The 21,790-nt window shown below is 39.7% G+C and overlaps 1 protein-coding gene across 6 annotated transcripts in view; it reads right to left on the bottom strand.

Annotated features, from left to right (window-relative positions):
• Positions 1–21,790, bottom strand: part of FNIP2 (folliculin interacting protein 2) — a 145,187-nt gene that overhangs the window by 84,013 nt on the left and 39,384 nt on the right. For 2 of the 6 annotated variants that reach the window (XM_027866847.1, XM_027866849.1), the window contains exons 1-2: positions 16,327–16,703; positions 3,467–3,593 (exon numbers count right to left, since the gene is read on the bottom strand). In XM_027866847.1, the coding sequence (XP_027722648.1) occupies positions 3,467–3,593; positions 16,327–16,526 (327 nt within the window). In that variant the 5' untranslated portion in view covers positions 16,527–16,703. Of the gene's footprint in view, positions 1–3,466; positions 3,594–16,326; positions 16,706–16,863; positions 16,947–21,790 lie in introns of those variants that run through there. The other 4 variants (XM_027866851.1, XM_027866853.1, XM_027866848.1 and 1 more) reach the window with 4 other exon arrangements.

Genomic DNA, 21,790 nt, shown 5'->3' with positions numbered 1-21,790 from the left:
AATCTGGACTAGTGCATGAGAAGTAAAGTGGTATCGGGGGAGGCAGGTCTGACCAAGATAGCCCTTGGCTCAAGAAGCTTTCATGGCTCCCTACTGCTTCTAGGATAAGATATCAGCCCCTAAGCTCAGCATTTAAAGTCCTTCACAGTGTGACTCCTCCATATCTTTATGGACTGATTTCATATACTGCTATGACTCAGGTTCCAACTGAACCAGACTACTTTTCATGTCCCTCTCCATGACAGTCCATCTCCCACTCTGACACCTTTGTACAATCTGTCCCCCAGGGCTGGGATGTTTGCCTTCACCTACTTCTCAATTCAATTCAACAAGCATTTATATTACTTGTCTACTCAGCACAAGGCACTGTGCTAGGCCCTGGGGATACAAATTCAAAATCTCTCTTCAAATCTCTCTTTGAGGCTCAATCTTACTGTCACCTCCAACAAGGCCTTTCCTGAAACTTACTATATATAATCCCAGTAACTAACTGGGGCTACTTATCTGTGGGTGATTTTTATCCCCTAGGAGACTGTAAGCTCCTTGAGGATAGCCCTGTTTTGTTTTTGTCTTAATATATGGAAGATTAATCAGGAAAACCCTTGATCAATTTGATAAATTTACAAGAAAAATGCCTTCGTTTGAGCTCAAGAAAGTACCTACCCAATAAAAAAAGGCACTTTGCCTTGTCGAGGTGATAACTGGTTGAGGTGACACTGAAAATTCCTGGTTAATTTTCACTGAATAGGACTGTCCCCTCCCCACAAGATGATTGGCCACCTGGGACTCAGGGCAGCCAGGCTCTGTTTGGAGAAATGTGGGTCTTTGATTTCAGCCTTTAGACAAAAGGACTTGTCGGTGTCCTCTCAAAGGGCATACATCTCTTTATGGGGATGTACACTCCTGGCCCCAGATCAAGGAAGAAGACACAGACTCACCTGACAAACTTCCTTTATACTTGCAACGGCATAAGACATAGAGACTTTGCACAAAGCACCTACTATAAATATGTTCTCCAATGAATGCTAAGAGCAGCAAAGTAGGAGCAAGAGACCTGGAGGTACTACTCATTTGTTGTGGCCTTAGGCAAATCCCCCCACTTCTCTGGGTTAGTGGACTCCTTAGTGCTATAAGTGGGAGTGGACAAAGGTCCTTCCCAGAAGTCTTCATTTCATCAAATGTACTGAAGCTTCCCATCATTTTTACAAATTGCTCAAGTTATTTTATTTTGTTGCCTCTGCCTGTCCCTGGGGAACCCCACTGATGAGGTATGTGGGTGCACAGCTAAGTTCCCATCCTTCAGGGAACTGGAAAATTATGTTAAATGATCTCCCACCCATAATGAGAAAGGTCCAGCCCTGGCGAGCCTTGCTATGGATAAAAATCTACAGTTAAAGCCCACTGTGACTCAGCTGAGAGATTTCCCTTCCCTCCCCTCCTTTCACCCAGGTAAGTCCAGGTCTTTTTTAATGATTAGCTGAACTGCCTGAATTCTATTTTAAAGTGGAGTGGAACATACCCAATAGGGGTAGCCTTTTAAACCAAAATACTTCCTTTCTGAAGGAAAGAATGATCTTTATCTGGGGTAGAAGTAACCCCCAGGCCCAAGGGTTCTTTTTCACCATAGTAAAGTATTTATTTGGCTGCGAAGCTGGAAATCTGAGAAGCTTAAGTTTATTCAAAACAGGCTTTGGGCAACCAGAAGATCTGTGTGATGAGCTTGTCCCCTCCTCTGGAGCCCAGAAAATCAGGAGACAAGTGTAGGGATAATACTGTACGGATTACTTCCCCAGAAATGGACAGAATGTGCTGCCCCATTCTATTATACCAGAAGACCCATAAGAGCTAGAAATCTATAAATGGGGGTAGGGTGGGCAGTCACTTCATTACCAAACTTTCAGGGGGTCACTCTGGATCTTGGTGTTTAGGAAGAAAAGGGGGCTGAATTTAGATGCAGGGTTTAAACCCTGGCTCCGATGCTTAATACCTGTCTGCCCTTGACCATTACATCACTTTGCTTCCTAGGCCTCAGTTTCCTCCTTTGTTAAAAAGAGGATCTTGGAGAGCTCTAAATCTACAATCCTATGATTCTGAGATATTGATAACTCAAGAGGGCAAATCTACAATATAACTGCATCAGCAGGAAAATAAATACGTTAAGACAAATAAAAGTCAAAAAGCATTCCACTTGCGTCTTTAAGTACATAAGGACTTTCTGACACCTACATATTCCATGTGTCCTTCAAATTTAGTAGGTCTAAAAATCTAAATCATGTCCGAAACTAAATTCTCATCTTTTGCCCTCAAATTCATACTTCTCAACTCATCTATCTCTGTAACAGTGGTGCTGTCATTCTCCCAACATAAAACACTTACACTCATCTTCAACTCACCCACCCCTCTCCTTTATCCTCTGTATTCTGTACAGCCATCAATCTTCCATTGAAAAAAACCTTCAAATACTTACCCACTCCATTTTCGCTGACACTACCCTGTCCTGGCCTTAGCCCCAGTCAGGGCCTCAATAATCTTATGCCTGGATTACTCCAATAGCTCCCTACTAAATTTCCCTGGCTCTGGCCTCTCTCCTTCAATTTATCCAGTATAAATGGTAGTAGGCACTACAGTAATCTTCTTAAAACATGAATTTTATAATGAGACCCCTCTGCTCAAAAAACTTTAGTGTCTTTCTTCTGCTAACCATGTCAAATTCTAACTCTCTGGCTTGGTTTTCAAGGCCCTCACTCTACCATTCAATGCTATATTCCCTGCCCTACTCTAATCCCCAGTACATACTCTTCACTTTAGTCAAGGTAATCTCCTCACCACCAACTTCAAACTCATTCTGTTTCCTTTACCTGGATGTCCTCCCTTTCTCTTCTGTCTATCCAAATCTCACATACTCTTTAAGGGTCTAGTTTGGGACTCATGTCCTCCATTATTTGCTCTAGCCTTCATCTAAATTCTTACAATATTAATAGTCTGCATGTCCATTCAAGTCCTACTCTGATGTATAAATATGGCTTGAAAGTGATTGTGACTTCTCAAAGTCCAAGCCAGCAGGACCATAGTAGGTCCTACCTTGCTGGAAAGATTCCAATCTCCTAATAGCTTCTTTAACTATCATCAAGTAACCAGTCTATTTAAGGTCTGCTTCAGAGGGATGGATTTCTCCTCCCCAGTAACTTTTGAAGCATGTCTGCTAAACTGGAGGGTCTATGACCTGGGTGGAAAAAATACCTACACCCATTACATCACAGAACCTTGATGTACCAAACAATTTTGACAATTGTTTCCTATGGGCTCATGTTCACAGCCCAGCTGTAAGCCTTTTGAAGACAAGAGTCACTTTTTTCTTGTAGAGTTCCCACAGCACAAAGCAGGCAGTCAGAGCAATACCCGACTCATTACAAAGATGGCCAAAGAATAAAAAGAGCTCACCAAAAGCCAGATGAGCATTGTGTACCTGAACTGCTGATTCCTCCATCTTCCGGACTGCTTTAGAGTCAAACAAGACTTGTCGTCCCCTCCTTTCACAATCCTGGTAAACGATCAGGCGGATCTCATTCAAGTCAAACTCAGAACATGACCAACTAGGAAGTAAGAAGGCACAAGATGTTATTTAAAGCTCAAACTACACTTTAGACAGTGACTGACAAACACACAGGAGACATCTTCATCAAGAAAGCCTCTGAGAGCCAGGGAGCAGGTGGTTAAATGTCCTTCACACTGGCCAGCAGCATCAGAGACTAAGAGGGACAAGGCAAGGACACTGTGTCACACACACAAGCTCACAAAAACAGGGCTAAATCATAGAAGCACAGGTTTCAAGTTAAAAGGGACTTCAGAAGTCATCCAGTCCAATCCCCTTACTTTACAGATGAGGAAACTGAGGCACAGAGAGCTTAAGTGGCTTGCCCAGAATTAAGACAGCTAGTGAGTGTCTGAGCCTGGACTTCAACCTATGTCTCCCTTACTCCAAAAACCAGTGCCCTTTCCACTACACCATACAGCTTCCCAAAGATGCCAGGCTTGGCTGAGAGAAAGGCAAAATCCAAGAACCAAAGGGCATGAGAGAGGTGCGTGGTGGGTTTGTGAACTACAACATGTTACCAGACAGAAATTGACTGCACAAGAGAAGTGATGGAAAAGATACTTATAGTAGACATATGAATAACTTGGGAAGTTTGAAGCAAGATGGAGGGATAATCATTGGCATCTGTGGAATGTTTAGAGATACAGATTCTAGAGAGATGCCTAGCATTTTTTTGTGAAACAATTTTGGGAAGGATATGGACAAGAGTAGCACTAGAAATATTTAATAAGATGTTCAATTTAAGCATTTATTAGGCTCCTGCCATGTGCCAGGCACTATTCCAAGTGCTGGGGAAGCAGAGACAAAATATGAAACAGTCTCTGCCCTCAAGGTGCTTAAAGTAACTTGCTCTGAGATCAGAATTTTCAAATTCTTATGGGCTATTGGGAGGGCTTTTCTTGGATTACTGTAATTAGAGCTAGAAAGGACTTTAATATTGAAGTCCTATTTCCTCTGCTTATGGTTCCTCCCTTCCTATGTTCTCCAAAACAAATTTAATGTGGAAGCATTTATTAAATTTCTATTGTATGCCAGCCACTGTGGTAAGTGCTAGACATACAAGGACCAAAAAAAAAAATAAATGAAAACAGTCCCTGCCCCGCAGATTATATTCTCTTGTTATTAGGATTAACACTGGTGTTCAGCAGCCACTACAGGTGAAGATCTGAGTGAAGAATTTACCTAGATAAATTAGGCTGAAAAAAACTTCATCTGAGTGAGATATGGGGACTGTCTGTCTGTCTATCTCTCTCTCTCTTTTTAAATTGCCTGAATTATCTGCATGACTGCCTTCCTGGATGTCTGTTTGTCTACGTAAACCCAATGACTTGTCCATGGCTTGCAGAGTGTGTGTGTGTGTGTGTGTGTGTGTGTGTGTGTGTGTGTGTGTGTCTCTCTCTCTCTCTCACAGGCAAGACTTGAAACCAGGTCTTTCTTCCCTGAAGGCTGGACCTCCCGTCACTAGTACTTGCCATTTTTTAATTGCTTGCCTTTTTTTAATGAGGCAAACTTAAATGTTCCTTCAACAACATTTTTTTAGCCCTTGTTTCTTGTACCATGTCAGTTAGAAATGGTTTTCTTCACTAACGGCTGGTACTGGTGAATATTAAACATGGTTTTATGTCAAAGGGCATCTTCAGGACACTTTCCATCATTCACTTGTCCTTGAGAACTGGTAGTTGCTTACAGATCACAACACTTATAAAAAGATGGTTGTATAAAAATAAATTTAAAATTGGGTAGCGTGACATGCTCACATTAACTTTCTGGACCAAAGACTACATAATTTGGAGTAGGATCATTGTTAGGTTATTTTTAGCAATGTGCAGGTTTTCATTAATAATGTTTAATAAGTTATACAAAAATATAAACATCAGACTTTAAAAGAATAATTTTTGTAGCTCTGATTCCATAAAGTTTGATTATCAGAGTAAAAATGGGTTGAACCAGAAAAAAGCTTATAATGAAGAAGTCTTGGTAACATTTTTTCATATTCATTCTCTTCAGTCTGCATTGCATTATTTAACATGTGCCTTTTGAAATGTCATTGCTCAAAAACCATTCTAAACCATTTTCTTTATGGCTTTCTTTTCTTAGTCTTCTCTTGGATCACATAACTCATGTATTGGCCCCACAGTATTGAACACCACTATACTGATGCCTATATTAATGAATAAGATGCCTTCTAATAACACATTTAATTGTCCAAAATTGTATCACCAGAGGTAGCCATGTTTGGGAGCTGGGATACACTCCCTCCCCATCATATTTTATATCTAACTGAGTAGGGCTGTGCCTTTTTCTTCAGTAAAGTGAGCTCTAACTCCCTTGGCCCTCTTTGTCCCATGGTGGGAGGTGTTTTATTTTCCCTCTAGGTAGTCTAGTGCCCAGGGACATGGAGGCTGAAAATAGTCACAGATGGGAAGTGTCTTTTCTATTTCTAGTTGATCAGCATTTTGAAGAGCTCCTCGATTCTAATTCTTTGAAAAGACTATTATATTCCATGATTTACAGCATCACTAGCAGAAAATTGATGTTACAAAGATAGGTTTCTCTTCAAGGATAAGCTTGAGGTCATTAAAAGCACTGTCCAATTCCCTCTAAGACCTTCTCTTCTTCACCTGTACAAATAATGCATTTATAATCATATTCCTTTGGTTATTTCTCCCAGTTCCTTCCTAGTTGATAAAAAGTATGTAGGTGTTCCTCCATTCCCACCTCTTAGCTGTGGTTGTCAATAGCAACAGGCGCCTCATTCTTATAAGGCCTCAGTTATTCCAATAGCTCAAGGTTTAAAAAGGTGGGGGCCACTACTCACACTTCTTTGATGGTTCTTAAAAACTTGGGGAAAGGAAGGGCCAGAGAAGAGGAGAGAAATTATATTCCAGGCTGCAGGTACAGGATTGAAAGACTCTGTGAGCACTTTCTTGGGTTTAGTTTTTCCAAGCATTTGTTATACCCTGTCCTTCACAATGCCCCACCCACTAAACAATTAAAAAAAACCAAACCCTCATTACAAATATACACATTCCAGCAAAACAAATTCCTATGTTGTACCTGTCAAAAAAAAAAAAAGTATATCTCATTCTGTATTGTAAGCTCTATCACCTCTCTGGCAGGAGACGAGGAACGTCCTTCATCTTCAGTCCTCTGGACTCATTCTTTATCATTGCCCAAGAGCTGCTCACTTCACTACCCTGGTTCACAGAGAGGTCTTCCCATTTTCTTCTGAAACTATCCATTTCATCATTTCTTATTTTGGTACAATAATATTCCATTACATTCATATACCACGATTTGTTTAGTCATTCCCCAAAGGATGAGTACCATCTTAGTTTCCCATTTTTAGGTACTATGAAAAGAACTGCTATAAATATTTTTGTACATTTGAGTCTCTCTCCTCTTTCTTTGATCTCTTTGGTCCAGCAATGTCATAGCTAGGTCATTGTCCCAAATTGCTTTCCAGAATGGCTAGACCAACCTTGTGAACTCTTTGCCCCTATATTTTGCTCCTGGTTAAGGAATGTATTTGTTTTGATAAGAAAAAGTTATATAAAAATGGTCATAAAAATTAATTCGATTTATTTTTGCTAACAGCACAGGCCAACAGGAAAACATCTTCCGAAAACTAAACAATGTTTCTTTTTGGAGGGCAAGCATATTTCTTTTTTATAAATGTTTTATTGATCCTTTAAAAAAAATTCTTCTTACTATGTGATGATTCCTTGACCCAACTACAGAACTTCTCCAGAGTAACAAAGAAGTACAGTTAACAAAATCAAAAAAATTTAAGTTTTAGATTTTATTGTCCAGAAATCTTAAGTTTTAATCCAAACCTACAGTCCGCTCACTCCTCTCTGCTGACAAGGGGGAGGCATGCTTTACTCCTTGAATTCTCTGAGGTCAGAACAATGAATTGTATTAATAAAAGTTCCAAAGGTAGTTTTCTTTCACTTTATTATGGTCATTATGTAAATGATTCTCCCAACTCTGCTTACTTTTCATCAGTTCATAATTTTTCCCAGGTTTCTCTGAATTGCTCATTTTTTAAAACATTTCTTATTATGTAATATTAGTATTTGGTTAATTCATAAAGTACAATTTGCACACCTCTTCCCCAATCAAAAGGCACCTCCTCTGGTACTACAACAATTACAGCTATCAAATGTTTTCATATACATGAGACCTTTTCTTTTTTATCTTTAGCTTCTTTAGTGTATATGCCTAATTAGCAGTACTACAGGATGAAATAAACATTTATACAGTGTCTACTATGTGTCAGGAACTAATGCTCATTACAGATATCGAATCTGATTCTCACAACACTGAGAGGTAAATGCTATCATTATCTCCATTTTACAGATGAAGAAAATGAGGCAAACAGGGTTAAGTGACTTGCCCAGGGTCACATAACTAGTAAGTATCTGAGGCTGGATTTGAACTCTCAGATCTTCCCAACTGCAGGGCTAGTCCTCTATTCACTGCACAAATCAGCTGCACTATCACTGACTCAAAGGATATGAATAATTCAGGGATTTTTTTTCTAGCACAATTAAAAATTATTTTCCAGCTGCACCAACTCACAGTTCTTTTAATAATATAAAATATAACAGCATGCTAATCTTTCCACAATCCCTCCAACATTAGCAATTTAGTCTTTTGTCATTTTTTCACCAGTTTGATAAGTATGGAGGGAAACTTCAGAGTTCTTTTAAATGTGTATTTCTCATTATTAGTGACTTAGGGCATTCTTTCATATGACTGTTGACAGTTTACATTTCTTCTTTTGAAAACTGTTGAGTTATCTGAGGGTGAAGCATACCTCCAACCTATGGGCAGAGATGGGGGGGTGACAGGTACAGAATAAGAGGCATATATTTTCAGATGTAGCCAGTATATTGATTCAGTTTGTTTATCGAAATTATTTGTTACAAAGGAAGGTTCTATTTGGAGACTGGGGAGTCTCTATAAAGTGACAATGATGCTCAAACAAATTAAAAAAACAAAAAACAGTAGCAAGTTCCAAAAGAAAGAATGCTGGATCTTTGAATCAGGTGATCTGCTGCTTATGAGATATATGATCTTAGGCAAGTCATTAAACTTTCTCAATCTTCATTTCCTGATCTGTAAAAGGAAGAGATTGTACTAAATGATCTATAAGAATTCTTTCAGCTCTAAATCAATGCTCTTTATGGAAAAAAATTCTATAATATTTTTTTAAAAAGGAAAAAAATGCCTGTTCATGTCCTCTGCCCAGTTGTTTTTGGACTTAAATATTTGTATCAGTTGCCTATATGTCTTGGATCCTGCAAGTGAATTTACACATTTGATTTACCTGCAGAAAGTGGGATGAAGCAATATCATCAAGAAAATGTATGAATTTTTTTGTGCTGTACTGGTTATGTTGCAGTGATACAAACCCCAAAAGTTGCAGTGATACCAACAAACTATAACAGCACTTAGCACAGTGCCTAGCACACAGCAGACACTAAATACATGTTGGTTGATCAATTGAGGAAGGCCTCTTGCATAATGGGTGGATTCTGTGTAAAATTCCATACAAGGAAGAGCGTATGTGAGAATCTCACGGGATAGAAGACTGGCTGGGTTGTGATCTGCATATTCTAATGGAGTGAATTGCCACATGCATTAGATCATAGGGGCATTTAAATAAAATTTGTTGTATTTTTGGGGGGGAAGGGGTTGCATGCTTTATCCTCCTGTTATCATTAATATTCTTGAAAATACACAAGAGCATTTTACTGAAAGTATTGTCAGCTTGCCAAAAATTTGTTCAAATTCATTTCCAGGTTACGGAAGTATTCCACTTCCCAGACCCTACCCAGGACAGAGATAATTATGCTTTGGGACTGCGCAGAGCAAGAGAAGGTTGCTTTAACAATCACAAAGGGGTCACCATCAGTCAGTAGCTAAACTTCGCCATCAACCAACCAACTGAAATATATTATTGAAGCAAGCTAAGATCTTAGTGGGGGAAATCTTATGACAATAATGAATCCCAACAAGACTCCCCTAGCAATGTGTAAACTCTTGTTCAAGGCCCCTCACAGGGCATAGCTATATATTCACTCAATTTAACAAATGCATTTTCTAACAACTATCAAGGCAGGATGATTTTTCACAAGGCAATTTCAAGCTCACAGATTTGCTGGGCAAGCAGACTACTCAGATACTGATGAAAGCTTGTCTTTTCCAAGTGTTGTGGGGTGGGGGGAAAGAAAAGGGGAGAAATCCGCATTTTCAGTTCTTATTTTTAGATATACCACATGTACAACTCAGAATTCTCCAAAAGTCCATAACCTCAAACACAAGGTGGATTTCCTAATTCCACTTAAAAGTTAGTTTCTCTCTTCCTTTCATCATTCTAACACAAAACAGTACCCAAGAGTCACTTTCGAACCCAAGTTGCAACCCACAGTCAACCATGAAATGCTTCCCTTCACTAGGCAGAAGGTGGGCCTTTAAAGGCCGGTGTTAGGGGACTGTCTCTCATCAAATGAAAACATTTTTAATGTGGCCCAAGTTTTCTGCAGCTAGTAGAAAAGTATAGATTCTCCACCTACTTTAGCCAAGGTACACAATTTACTTTTCTCCTATAAACAAACATTAAAGTTTCCTAATTATCAGGACTATAGAATTTTTTTTAATGTGACCATTTTTGTATATTTTATACAACTGTCATCTGCTAAATGCTTTACATACAAAACTCATTGAACCTCAAGACAATTCTAGAGGGGGTAGATATTACAAGTGTTATTAGAAATTGCTGAGATTTGCCCTTTGTCACACACTAGTAAGCAAACACAGCTCTTTCTATTCTAAGTCCGGCTTTTGCAACACCAGCTGCTGCTGTTACTGTACACTGTCTTTAAAAGAGACAGACTGGTAAAATAATATTTTTCAATGACTACATAGTAGCGTGGTATAGTTGGAAAAGAAGTGGCCTAGAGTCAGAGGTCCTAAGTTATACTCGCACCTCAGGTGTATACCACGCGTGTGACATTGGACAAGTAGTTTAACCTTCCTCTAAAGTGAGAAGGTTGGACTCTAGCCTCTGAGCTCTCTTCCAGCTCTCCATCTACGGTCTACAATCTTCTCAGATGGCTGGTGGCACAGTGGGTAGAGTACTGGTCAGGAAGAGTAGTGTTCAAATGAAGCCTCAGACACCTGTCAATTGTGTGACCTCAAGTAAATCACTTAACCTCCCTTTGCCTCAGTTTCCTCAACTGTAAAATGGGGGTCATTATAGCACTTAACCCTCAGGGTTGTTTTGAGGATCAAGAGATAATACTTGTAAAGAGCTTAGCATAATGCCTGGCACACAGGGGGCACTTAAGAAATCCAGTACTTGTTTCCTTCCTTTCTGCCTTCTTAAGGGTATGCTCAAAACTACTATACTATTTTGTTTTCTGTCAAGAAATTAAATTGATAAACCCCAGCTCTCTAGATTTGTGTCTTTATGGAGCTGGTATCAAGTGACCCTGGAATTCCTGAAGTCAAATATCACCCAAAAGAAGCCAGCCACAGTTCTGGTCATAGGAGGCAGCTGGATTCTGTGGAAAGAATGCCAGGTTTGGAATCAAGGACCTGAATTTAAATCCTGGCTCAACTATTTACTGCCTTCTGACCTGGTACAAGCTGCATAACCTCTCTTGGCCTCTGTTTCCTCAACCGTAAAATGAAGGAGTTAAACAAGATGACCTATCCCTAAGTACTTTTCATCTTCAAATTTATGATCCTACTCTTACTACACAGTTGGAAAAACAGAAAAGGGTAAATATGTTTAAATTTTTTAAAGGTTTCTTTATTTAATATGTTAACAGCATTAAAAATATTTTAACTGCACCTATTCTGTACCCTAGACACATTTGGGCTCCCAAAATGGCTCCAACGTTCATGGAATCATTCCCTTCCCCTTCTACGCATTTAACAAACCATGTGAGTGAAGAAAACAGCTGAGAGGTGAGTCTAAGAAAGTCATCCTAAAACTGTTGACTTTAGATACCCAAAAGCCAAGAGGAGCTGGAAGTCAAACTGAACAGGCAACCATGTGACTTAATCAAACAGACTGACCTGGCCCAGAGCTCTGAAGTGAAAGTTCCTGTCAATAATTCACTTCTGCTCCCCAGTTTCTGGCGCTGGTCCGAAGAGAACTCATGGAAATCCTGCCCCACAAAGGGAATTGCTGAGTAAGGTCTAAGGAGCCACAAAGACCTGAACCAAGGGGGCAACTTCAAGGGAACAGCAATAGCAGAGTGAATGAATAAAGAGACATATATTCATTCATTCATTCAGAGAAATTATCAGTCCTAATCACTGGGTTCAGCTTTGGGAAAGAAACTAAGAGAATCATTTTCTCTCAAAGTAGTAATGCAGAGAGTTAACAGAAATGAAATGCATTGAAAGGCAACATAAAAATCCAACTGATTAAAATTCTCCTGGAGAATAACTGGATAAAATGAAAGAGGAAAAGAAGTTCAAGAAAAGTTTAGAAATTCTGAAAAGGGGCAGACACATGATTCTCTTCATGTAGAACTCTGTTTCCTCAAACTATTTCAGGGCTTAGCATTTTTCTGAATGAGGAAAGACTGAGAAAAACACAGGAGGTTTAAAATTACAGAATCATGGACTTTCCAGATTAGAAAAAAAGCTGAGATCACCTAAATTAATCCATTTGTTTTATACCCAAAGGAAACCTAGATGCAGAGGTTAAGAGGCTTGCCCTACCCTACTAAAGCACTGTAGATAGGCCCGTGAATTGATCGAATCATTCTATAGAGCAGTTTGGAATTATGCAAAGAAAGTCACTAAAAGGTCAATACTAAGGGTAAACCAGAGATCCCACTGCTAAGCAAGAATATACCTCAAGGAAGGCAATGGAAAAACAAAAGGCCCTATAAGACACGAAAATATCAGCATTTGTAGTAACAAGAAAATGGAAGCCAAGTCATATGTGCATCAACTGGGGAATGGTTGAACATACGTGTGTATGTTTATAATGGAATATTACTGCACTGTAACAAGGAACATGATGAATACAGAGAAGCATGGAAAGAGTTTAGGGAAGCTAAGTTAAGAAAACAACATAAACACAGTACCTACTACAATGTAAATGAAAAGAACAAAACCATTTACGTTGCATATTGTGAAATTACAATCACTATGCTTAGTGCCAAAGAAAAGATATGAGAAGACACCTTCCCCTGCTTCTTTGCAGAGGTGGGGACCATAGGTATAGAATATTTCATATAATGTCAGATTTTTTTATGTTGGTTAGTTTTCCAGAGCTTCTTTCTTCCTTTTTTTTTTTTTGTTATAAGGGATGGTTCTCCAGGAGGGGTGAGAGGAGGAATATAGTGGGAAAGATGAATGATATAAAAACAATATCAGTAAAATTTATTCTAAATTTTAAAAAAAGATTTACCCAAGCCTGCATGTCTAGTTAGTGGCAGAGTCAATATTAGAACTAGGGTCTTCCGATGCTTTCATTTCAATGTTTTCCCTCACACTACTTATATTGCTTCCCTTTAGGAGGAATAAAAACATAGTAAAAGTGGGTTACCTATTTGAATATTCAAAGGTCTTTCCTAATATATACGTCTTCCTAATATACATTGCTGATCAAACAATAATCATTTAATGAGCACTTATTAAGTGCTTACCATATATACCAAGCACAAACACTAGAGAGTTCCTGATCTCAAGGAGCTTATAAGCTCCTGATTATGTCCCTGAGATTGCCTTTCTCCTCAAATTTTCTTAGAGCTCTCAGGACATTTTGTCTGGATTTCTCCTTTGCCCTTAATTTATGTATGGGTCCCATCTTCTGTTAGATTATGAATTTCTAAAGACGAGGGACTTAGTTATTTTTCATCTTGTATCTACCTATCATAGGGCCCTGAATGTACTAGGGACCAAAGAGGTGTTAGTTACCCCTGCTTTCTTCCACCAAATTACCTTATATGCATATATGTATTATATATATATTTTATATTTACTTGTATGTGTACATATTACTCCCCCCTCCTCAAATAGAACATGGGCTCCCAGAAGCCAACGCCTGTTTCATTTTGTGTATCCCCAGGCCCTGGCACAGATCAAATCCTTAATAAAATCCTACAAACTGATTTCTTGAATTGACTTGCCCCGTAAGCAGAAAGATGCTGCTTAATAAATGAAAATCCTGTTAACTCTAACAGAGTATAAAGGGGTTCATATAGGATCATAAGATTTAGAGATATGGGTGCTTAGACATCTAGTTCAGGCCCTTCATTTTTACAGATAAGGAACCTGAGGCCCAAAGATGGAAAATAACTTGACCAAAGTCACATACAGCATAAATGGCAGAGGGAGAATGTAAACCTGGGTCTTCTGACAACAAAATCCAGGGCTCTGTCCAGTGCACCAAGCGTCCCCAGCCCCACTTTTACCCAAATTACAGTTCTCTACCTGAGTAAATAGTAAGAGCATTTTATCACATAGTTCTCATGAAGTTCCCTGTGCAGATCTCCCTCCTCCCTATGTCCCAAATCTCTAAGAGAAACTCTGATTACAAGAGTAAGTTACAGAGAACTTTGGTTCTGTGTCTGGTTTACTTAAATCCTTGAGAGGAAAACAAGTAAAATATAGCAAGCAACCAAAAAGAACAGAAGAAGGGCTTTCTATGAATATCATCAAACATAAATTATTCAGCAACTGATGATCTGGGTGCTAAATCATCTCCCTTATTTTCTTTTCCTGTTATGCCATCCCTTCTGGTTGGCCAATTTATTCTTTATTAGTACCATGTCTGGATGATCATAATTATTATCACTAATAATGAGGATGACAACAAAGACGACAACAACAACACTTTACTGTTTACAAAGCACTTTCACATCATTTAGGACCATTCTAGAGCTAAAAGGGTCTTTATTGGTGATCTAATTCAACCTTCTCATTTTACTGATGAGGAAGAAAACTGGAGCCCAGGAACTGCCCAAGGTCAGTGTCAGGATTTAAGCCCAGGCCCTAACTATAGAGTTAGCATTCCTTCCTAAGTAGCACCCTTTCATTTGATCCTGTGCACTGTTATTTTCATTTAAGGTCAAGCAGGAAAGGGAAAGGAGCTGATGCTCAAGGGACTTAATAAACAGGGAGGAAAAAGAGGCTGTGTGGTCCTAAAATATATACATAAAGCTATTGGCTAAGATAAAGTTCATAGGTTTCTCTTACCATATTCTCCTAGTCTCTCATTACTATGCTTCAATCCAAAAAACATTTATTAGATGGCATGTAAAAAGCACCTGTGCTGAATGAGGGCTCATGTTAACTGAATCTCTGGCTCCTCAAATAGATCCCCAACAGCAATGCCTCACCAACATCTCAATATCCTAAAACCACACACAAGAACCATTCCTTCTGCCTATCACCAAGGAGAAGGTCAGGCTCTGGCAGCAGGTGATCTATCCACTTGCTCTGCCCCACAGTCATAGGACCTAGAACTAGGAAGTTTACTGCCGCAGCCCTGAACATCAACAAGAAAAGGGACCAGGCAATGCACTAGTCTTTGTTCCTTCTGAGGTCTCTTTCTGGCTCCAAATCCTAAAATCATATGACCTTATGATCAAAATAGCAGTGCTGTGTTAGTTACTTCCTCAGTATCCGATGACCGCTGCTCAATCCATACATTCCTAATCAGAATATCTCAGAGTCTACACTTGCCAGATAGAAAAACTCTGAAAAGAAGAAAGAGGCTCTCAATTTTTAGTGGTCTCAGGGGAAAAACAAACAGTATCACAACCACTAGCTTTTTTCCCCAGAATATTCCTCCCAGAAGCCCAGAGCAGAAATAACATAGAATGATTTCCTAAGAGTATTCTGTTCTGCTAGAGGCAAGTAGTACATAGGGGGAAAAAAAAAAAAAAGCCACAGTACAGTAGAAAGAGCAACGGATTTGAAGACAAAGGACCTGGGTTCAAATTTGGTTCCACTGAGCAAATGCATGAACTTGCTCAAGTTACTTCAATTGTCTAGGCTTCAATTTCTTATCTGTAAAATGAGGGTGTGGGATTGGTCCTTCCAGCTCTAAATCCATGAGCTAAATCTGTGATTTTATGAAGTGGTAATGCAAGGAAATGAGTAATGCAAAACAACTCAAAAATAACTCATTGATTTTTGCAACAAAACTGATTTTAATGTAAGGGCTCCAGGCTCTTGCCACTCATCAGAATGGCATCCTGGTATTGAAAGGAAGTGAGGCACTAAGAAAGGAGTACCTAGTCAGTGTAGCTCATTTCTGCAGCTCACCATGAAGAGGAATCACTTTTCAGTCAGTACCCTTTAACTACAGGGCTGTCATCACTCCTTGGAAGCTGGCACCAGCAGGGGTAACAAAAAGCTTCGGAATAAACTAGATGGGTAATCAGAACACATAGGAGAGTACTTACAAAAATATTCACACATTCTCTTTCCAGAAAGGAAACTCAATTCCTTCTTCCACACCCACAAAAATTAAATAGGATTTGATCACAGACCACATTTTCAGCACCTAGCACAGTGCCTGGCACACAGTAGGCACTTGGTAAAGGCTTGTTGATTGCCTGATTTCTAACTAGGGTTAGAAACACTCAAGTCTCAGAAACAGCTCAGAAATAATCCAATTTCAACCGTACTGTACACTCAATTAGGTTCAGCCTTTCTTTGATGCCCTCATATGAAACTTTCCAAACCTGTTGTGGAATCCTGCTGCTGCTGCTGCTGAAGAATAATCAGTCCCCCTTTCTACTCCCTTAGGTCTTTGGGCCTTTTTGCCCCAAAGGGTCTTGGCTTGGTACGTCGTTCCAGAACTAGCAACAGGATCACTCCCACATCTAGCAGCATCTGGCTGGGCCCCTGCCCGGTTCGTGGTTCTTGGAGTGCCACCACACATCACTGAGCTGTTTAATCACTCTTCCAGTTTCTCTAGATCATACACATGGACTTGGACACAAATTTCGAGCTCCTCCACAGTCCAAAAGATGCCTCAAGTCACAAGGGCGACTCCCAAGCACTGCTACCCTGCCTGCCCCCCACAGAGTAGTCTTGCAAGGTTCTTGGCAGCAGCTAGCCACATTTTTTTAAGAAAAAAAAAAAAGCCCCATTTACACAAGTTCTATAAACCAAGCCAACAGTTTAAGAAGTCAACTTCATCCTGCAGGTTATGAAACGTAGTCTGATCAACCCCAGATTGAACTTAAAAAAAAAAAAAAACAAATACAACTTCCTACTTTTGTTCAGAAAGCATGTAGTCCAGCTAAGAAGAGGCAGGCAGAACACTCCACAGGCTCAGCAGCTCCCACGACTCACCCCACACCAGAGCTCCCTAGTAGAAGATTATGTAGTAGCCAATTAATTCATCACAAGACCTATTCATATGGCTCAATGCAGAAGTGGTGACTTGCCCTCAGCTGCAAGGTTGCTCTGACATTGGCCACAACAATCTCTTAATGACTCTCATGTGAGCAAGTGTCATCTGACAGGTCAGGCTTAGCAACCTTGCAAAATCCTCCCCTTAGCGAGCTCCAAGTGGTCACCCACATCACAGGGTAGTCAGCCCAGATAACAATGGACGGAGCTTTTATTATAAAACAAAGGGGTGGGCATCATACCTCCAAGCAAAACCAATCTAGAGGTAACTGGAAGGAAGAGAGAAGTCACAGGAGCTCAGCCATTAAGCCCATTCCCTCCCGTCTCCTGACTAAGCAAGAGTCTATGGGGGCTGCTAGTGATTTCCCCACTAAAATCACCCTGTCTCACTCTTGTGACAAATGTAGCAACCGACTATAAGCTCCTCAAGGGCAGGGACGATTTCATTTTTGTCACAGCACCTAGCACAGTGGCAGACACATAGTCACTTAATAAACATCAGTTATAAAATTAATAGTTAATGAAGGAAGGAAACAAGAATTTATTAAGTGCCTATTATGTGCCCAGCACTATGCTATGCACTTTACTGATTATCTCACACTTGAGGAAACTGAGGCAGCCAGAGGTTAAGTAATTTACTTAAGGTTATATAGTTTAATGAATGCTAAATCATGTCAATAATTATGTTTTGGGGGCAGCTTGGTAGCACTGTGGATAGAGCACGAGCCCTGGAGTCAAGAGGACCCGAGTTCAAATATGACTCCAGACACTTGACACTTACCAGCTGTGTGACCTTAGGCAAGTCACTTAACCCCGATTGCCTCACCAAAAATAATAATAATAATTATTATTATTATTATTATTATGCTTAGGTGATATACCACCTACTTCAGAGCACACAGATACCCAAATCATTATTTAGATCCACTCAAGAGGCAAAAGCTAAGGGATTCCAATAGATCTAGGGGGAAAAAAAATCAGTTCTCTTTCCAGGAAGAGCACCTAACTATTGTTTCAAGTTCAAGCTCAGATGCCATGATGGCAATCAGATCTTGGTTTTCTCTTTCCCCCACCTTAATAGTTTTTAAACTATATTTCTCTCTTTTTAAGCAAGTTCAAAGGCTATTTATTATGCAATACAGGGTCTCCAACATTTAGGGTTTGCTGCTCCATCTTAGGCACCAATCAGCTTGGTGAGTAAAAATTACCTACTAAAGCTGACTTCCAATCCTGTGCTCACATAGTAGGATGCTGATCAGACTTGAACAAGGCCCTAAGCCCAAGGAACCACAAATACAGGCTAAGTTACAACAAAAGCATGGGGGAGAACAGATAATGCTGGTCAAAGGTTGATTTTGCCAGCTTTTTCTTAAGGCAAAAATAAAAATTAGATAAATCACAGGGATTCAAAGTGACCCAGAGGTAAAATTAATTTTGGTTTCCATCACATAATTCCTGAGATATCTTTGCCCAACACTCAACAAACAGCAGCACCCCTCACTGGATCTTCATATGTCTGCTAGAAAGGAAGGAAACCAGCATTTATTAAATACCAGCCACTGTGCTAAGCACTTTACAAATATAATCTCATTTGATCCTCACAACTCTGGGAGATAGATGGTATTAATATCCCCATTTAATGGCTGAGGAAACTGAGGCAGATTTTAAATTACTTGCCCAGGGTCACAGCAGGGGAATGATAATGAAAGCAGTATTTCAAGAACATTAGGCAGGTTGTTTAAAATACATTAAAGTGAGGAGAGACTGAAGGCAGGGAGTGTTCAAAGTTTGCCCTTTTCTGGAAACAGCCCCTATTCTCCTTGGTTTCCCAGATGATATCCCGGGTCTTCATATAAGGGCCTGAGGATTTGGCCCAAGTGCTCTGTCCACCATGCCATCCAGCTGCCTCTAGTCCCACATATAAGGAAGGCACAGATTCGAAGAGTCATTCAGTCCAACCCTTTCATTTTAAAACTGCAGAAACCAAGGCCCAGGGTGAGGCCTATGAATGAGCTGCCCAGATGAGGGAGTGAGAAAAGCCCAGGAGAAGGAACTGAGCCCAAGTTCTCTGACCCCCAAATCCATCCCTCTTTCCACCATACCCCAAGGCTTCTAAGGTTTCTTCATTAGCATCATAGGATTTAGAAGAGGGAGGGGTCTTGCAGATCATCCAATCCAGCCCCTTATTTTGTCTGGTGACAAAACTGTATCCCAGGCTTGTTCAATGTCACAAAGCCTAGTTTGAAGCAGGGTCAGAATTTGAAGCCAGTTTCTCAGAAGGCCTGTGTTGGAGTTCCAGTTTTGGCACGGGAGTCATAAAAAAAAGAGAGGTTTGACTACTTATTAAGTAGCTAAAACTCCCGAAAGAATGAGAGGTGATGACAAGCAGATGGAACAAAAGAGTGGACATTCTGAATGAGATAACTGGGATCTTTTTGTCATTGAGAAAGCAAAAAACTAAAGTGAGAACCAGCAGTTTGGAAAACGGCATTTGAGCATCTCTACATTTTACGTATATTTTCCTTCTCCAGGGATGCCATGACATAACATGTACAATTTTCTTCCTAACTTTTAAAGTGTGGAGAGTAGAAAAAACCTAAAAAGTCAATATTAACAGATTATTATTGTTAACAACAACAAATAACTCATATGTATGTGGTACTTCAAGATTTACAAAGCTCTTCTATCCTTACAACCACCCTCTGAGACAGGAAGTAAAAGAATTATTATGACTATTTTACAGATAAGTAAACTAAGGCTGAGAGAAGGGACTAGCCCATGGTCACAAAACTAGAAAAAGTCTCTTGGCTCCAAGCCTCAGGCTCTTTCAAAAACAGAGCTGAGGGAAACAAATGAGATGAAGTGTAGAAAGAACCAGTGAATCAAGAAAACTGGCCAGTATAGAAACTGAAAACCAAGGAGAATAGGGGCTGTTTCCAGAAAAGAGCACACTCTGAACACTTCCTGCCTCCAGTCCCTCCTCACTTCAATGTATTTTAAGATTTTAATTTTAATCTTCCTGAAATACTGCTTTCATTATGTCATTCCCCCATTGAAAAATGGATAATAGCTCTCTACCAACTAACCATATCAAATATAATGCCCCTTCCTGGCATTCAAAGCCTTCTGTAATCTGGTTCCTCCCTGTATGATTAACCTAATCTCCCTGAGACTTTTCAACAAGAACCTTCTGACTCAGTCAAATCAAATCAGCATGTATTTTTTTAAAGAATGTTTCTATTTTTCCTCAATTACATGTAAAAACAATTTTAACATGTGTTTTTATAATTTCTGAGTTCCAAATTCCCTACCTCCTTGAGAAGGCAAACATTTTAATACAGATTGTACATGTGCAATCATGCAAAGCATATTTCCATGTTAGCCATGTTGCAAAGGAGAATACAGACCAAAAAACAAGAAAATTTTTTTTAAAGTTTTAAAGTATGCTTTGAGCTGCATTTAAACTCCATCAGTGTTAACTGTCTTGTACCACTGTATTACCGAGAACAGCTAGAGATCTTACACAATTGATTGATCATCATACAGTATTGCTGTTACTGTATACAATCATCTCCTGGCTTTGCTCACTTCATTTTGCATCAGTTCATATAAGTCTTCCCAGGTTTTTCTGAAATCATCCTGCTCATCACTTCCTACAGCACAATAATATTCTATCACAATTATATACGACAACTTGTTTAGCCATTTCCCCAATTGATAAGCATCTCCTAAATTTCTAATTCTTTGTCATCACAAAAAGAGCCGCTATAAATATTTTTGTATACATAGGATCTTTTCCTTTTCCTTTGATCTCTTTGGGATACAGACCTAGCAGTGGTATTGCTGGGTCAAAGGGGAGGCACAGTTCCAAACTGCTCTCTAAAATAGTTGGATCAGTTCATAACTCCACCAAGAGTGTGTATTAGTGTCCCAATTTTTCCACAGCCTTTGCAACATTCAGTATGTATTTCTGAAAGATGCAAGGATTCATGTGAAGTGTTGTGAGGGATAACTGTGGTAGTAACACACATACAGACACACACACACACACACACAGACACACACACTTTTAAAAGATTTAAATAAAGTTTGAAACAACAGAAGATGATACCCTGGTGTGATAACAGCTACACATTTCTATAGCACTTTGAGGTAGCAAAACAACTTTATCTTGTTTGATGCACTGCTGTGAGGTAGGTGCAGCAGGAGGTGTTACCCCCACTTTACAAATGAGGAAATTGTGGTTCATTTGCCTGAAGTCACACAGGAAAACCCAAAATGAGGGGTCAGAGCTGAGGCCCTCTAAAGTCATACTAGTGCTCCTCTTCCCATGAGAGCCTGGTGGATTTTTGGTACTATACCCCACTCCAGCCCCTGAATTCCCATCAGATTTATCATCTGTAACAACACTTTTTTTTGGTCTAGAACTGTGATTTCTTTCATGTGGGGAATGCTTGGTGTTTAAGCTTATCTGTAACTTGCATCCTTAGAGAGCTGTCCTGGTTCACAAGACCACAGGCGTAGAATTAGAACCCTCTCATTTTACATATGAGGAAAGTGAGATAAGAAAGGGACTTCTCCCAGGACACAGAAATCCAGGTAGTAAGTAGCAGGGCTGCATCTGAACCCAAGTCTTCCAACTCCAAATCCACCAGGCTTTCTACTGCATGACTGATGCTGCCACTTGTCCAGAGCCACACAATGACCAGGTCTCCCCAACTCCAAAGCCTACCTTCTTTTTGCTAGCTATCTGTAATTGCTTTGTTCTCTAATTCTGTATCTATTCTT

Source organism: Vombatus ursinus, unplaced genomic scaffold (genome assembly GCF_900497805.2).
Source record: "Vombatus ursinus unplaced genomic scaffold, bare-nosed wombat genome assembly UNPS02014784.1, whole genome shotgun sequence".
Taxonomy (NCBI): Eukaryota; Metazoa; Chordata; class Mammalia; order Diprotodontia; family Vombatidae; genus Vombatus; species Vombatus ursinus.
Note: the sequence above shows the minus strand (reverse complement) of the source record. Positions and strands in the feature narration are given on the sequence as shown.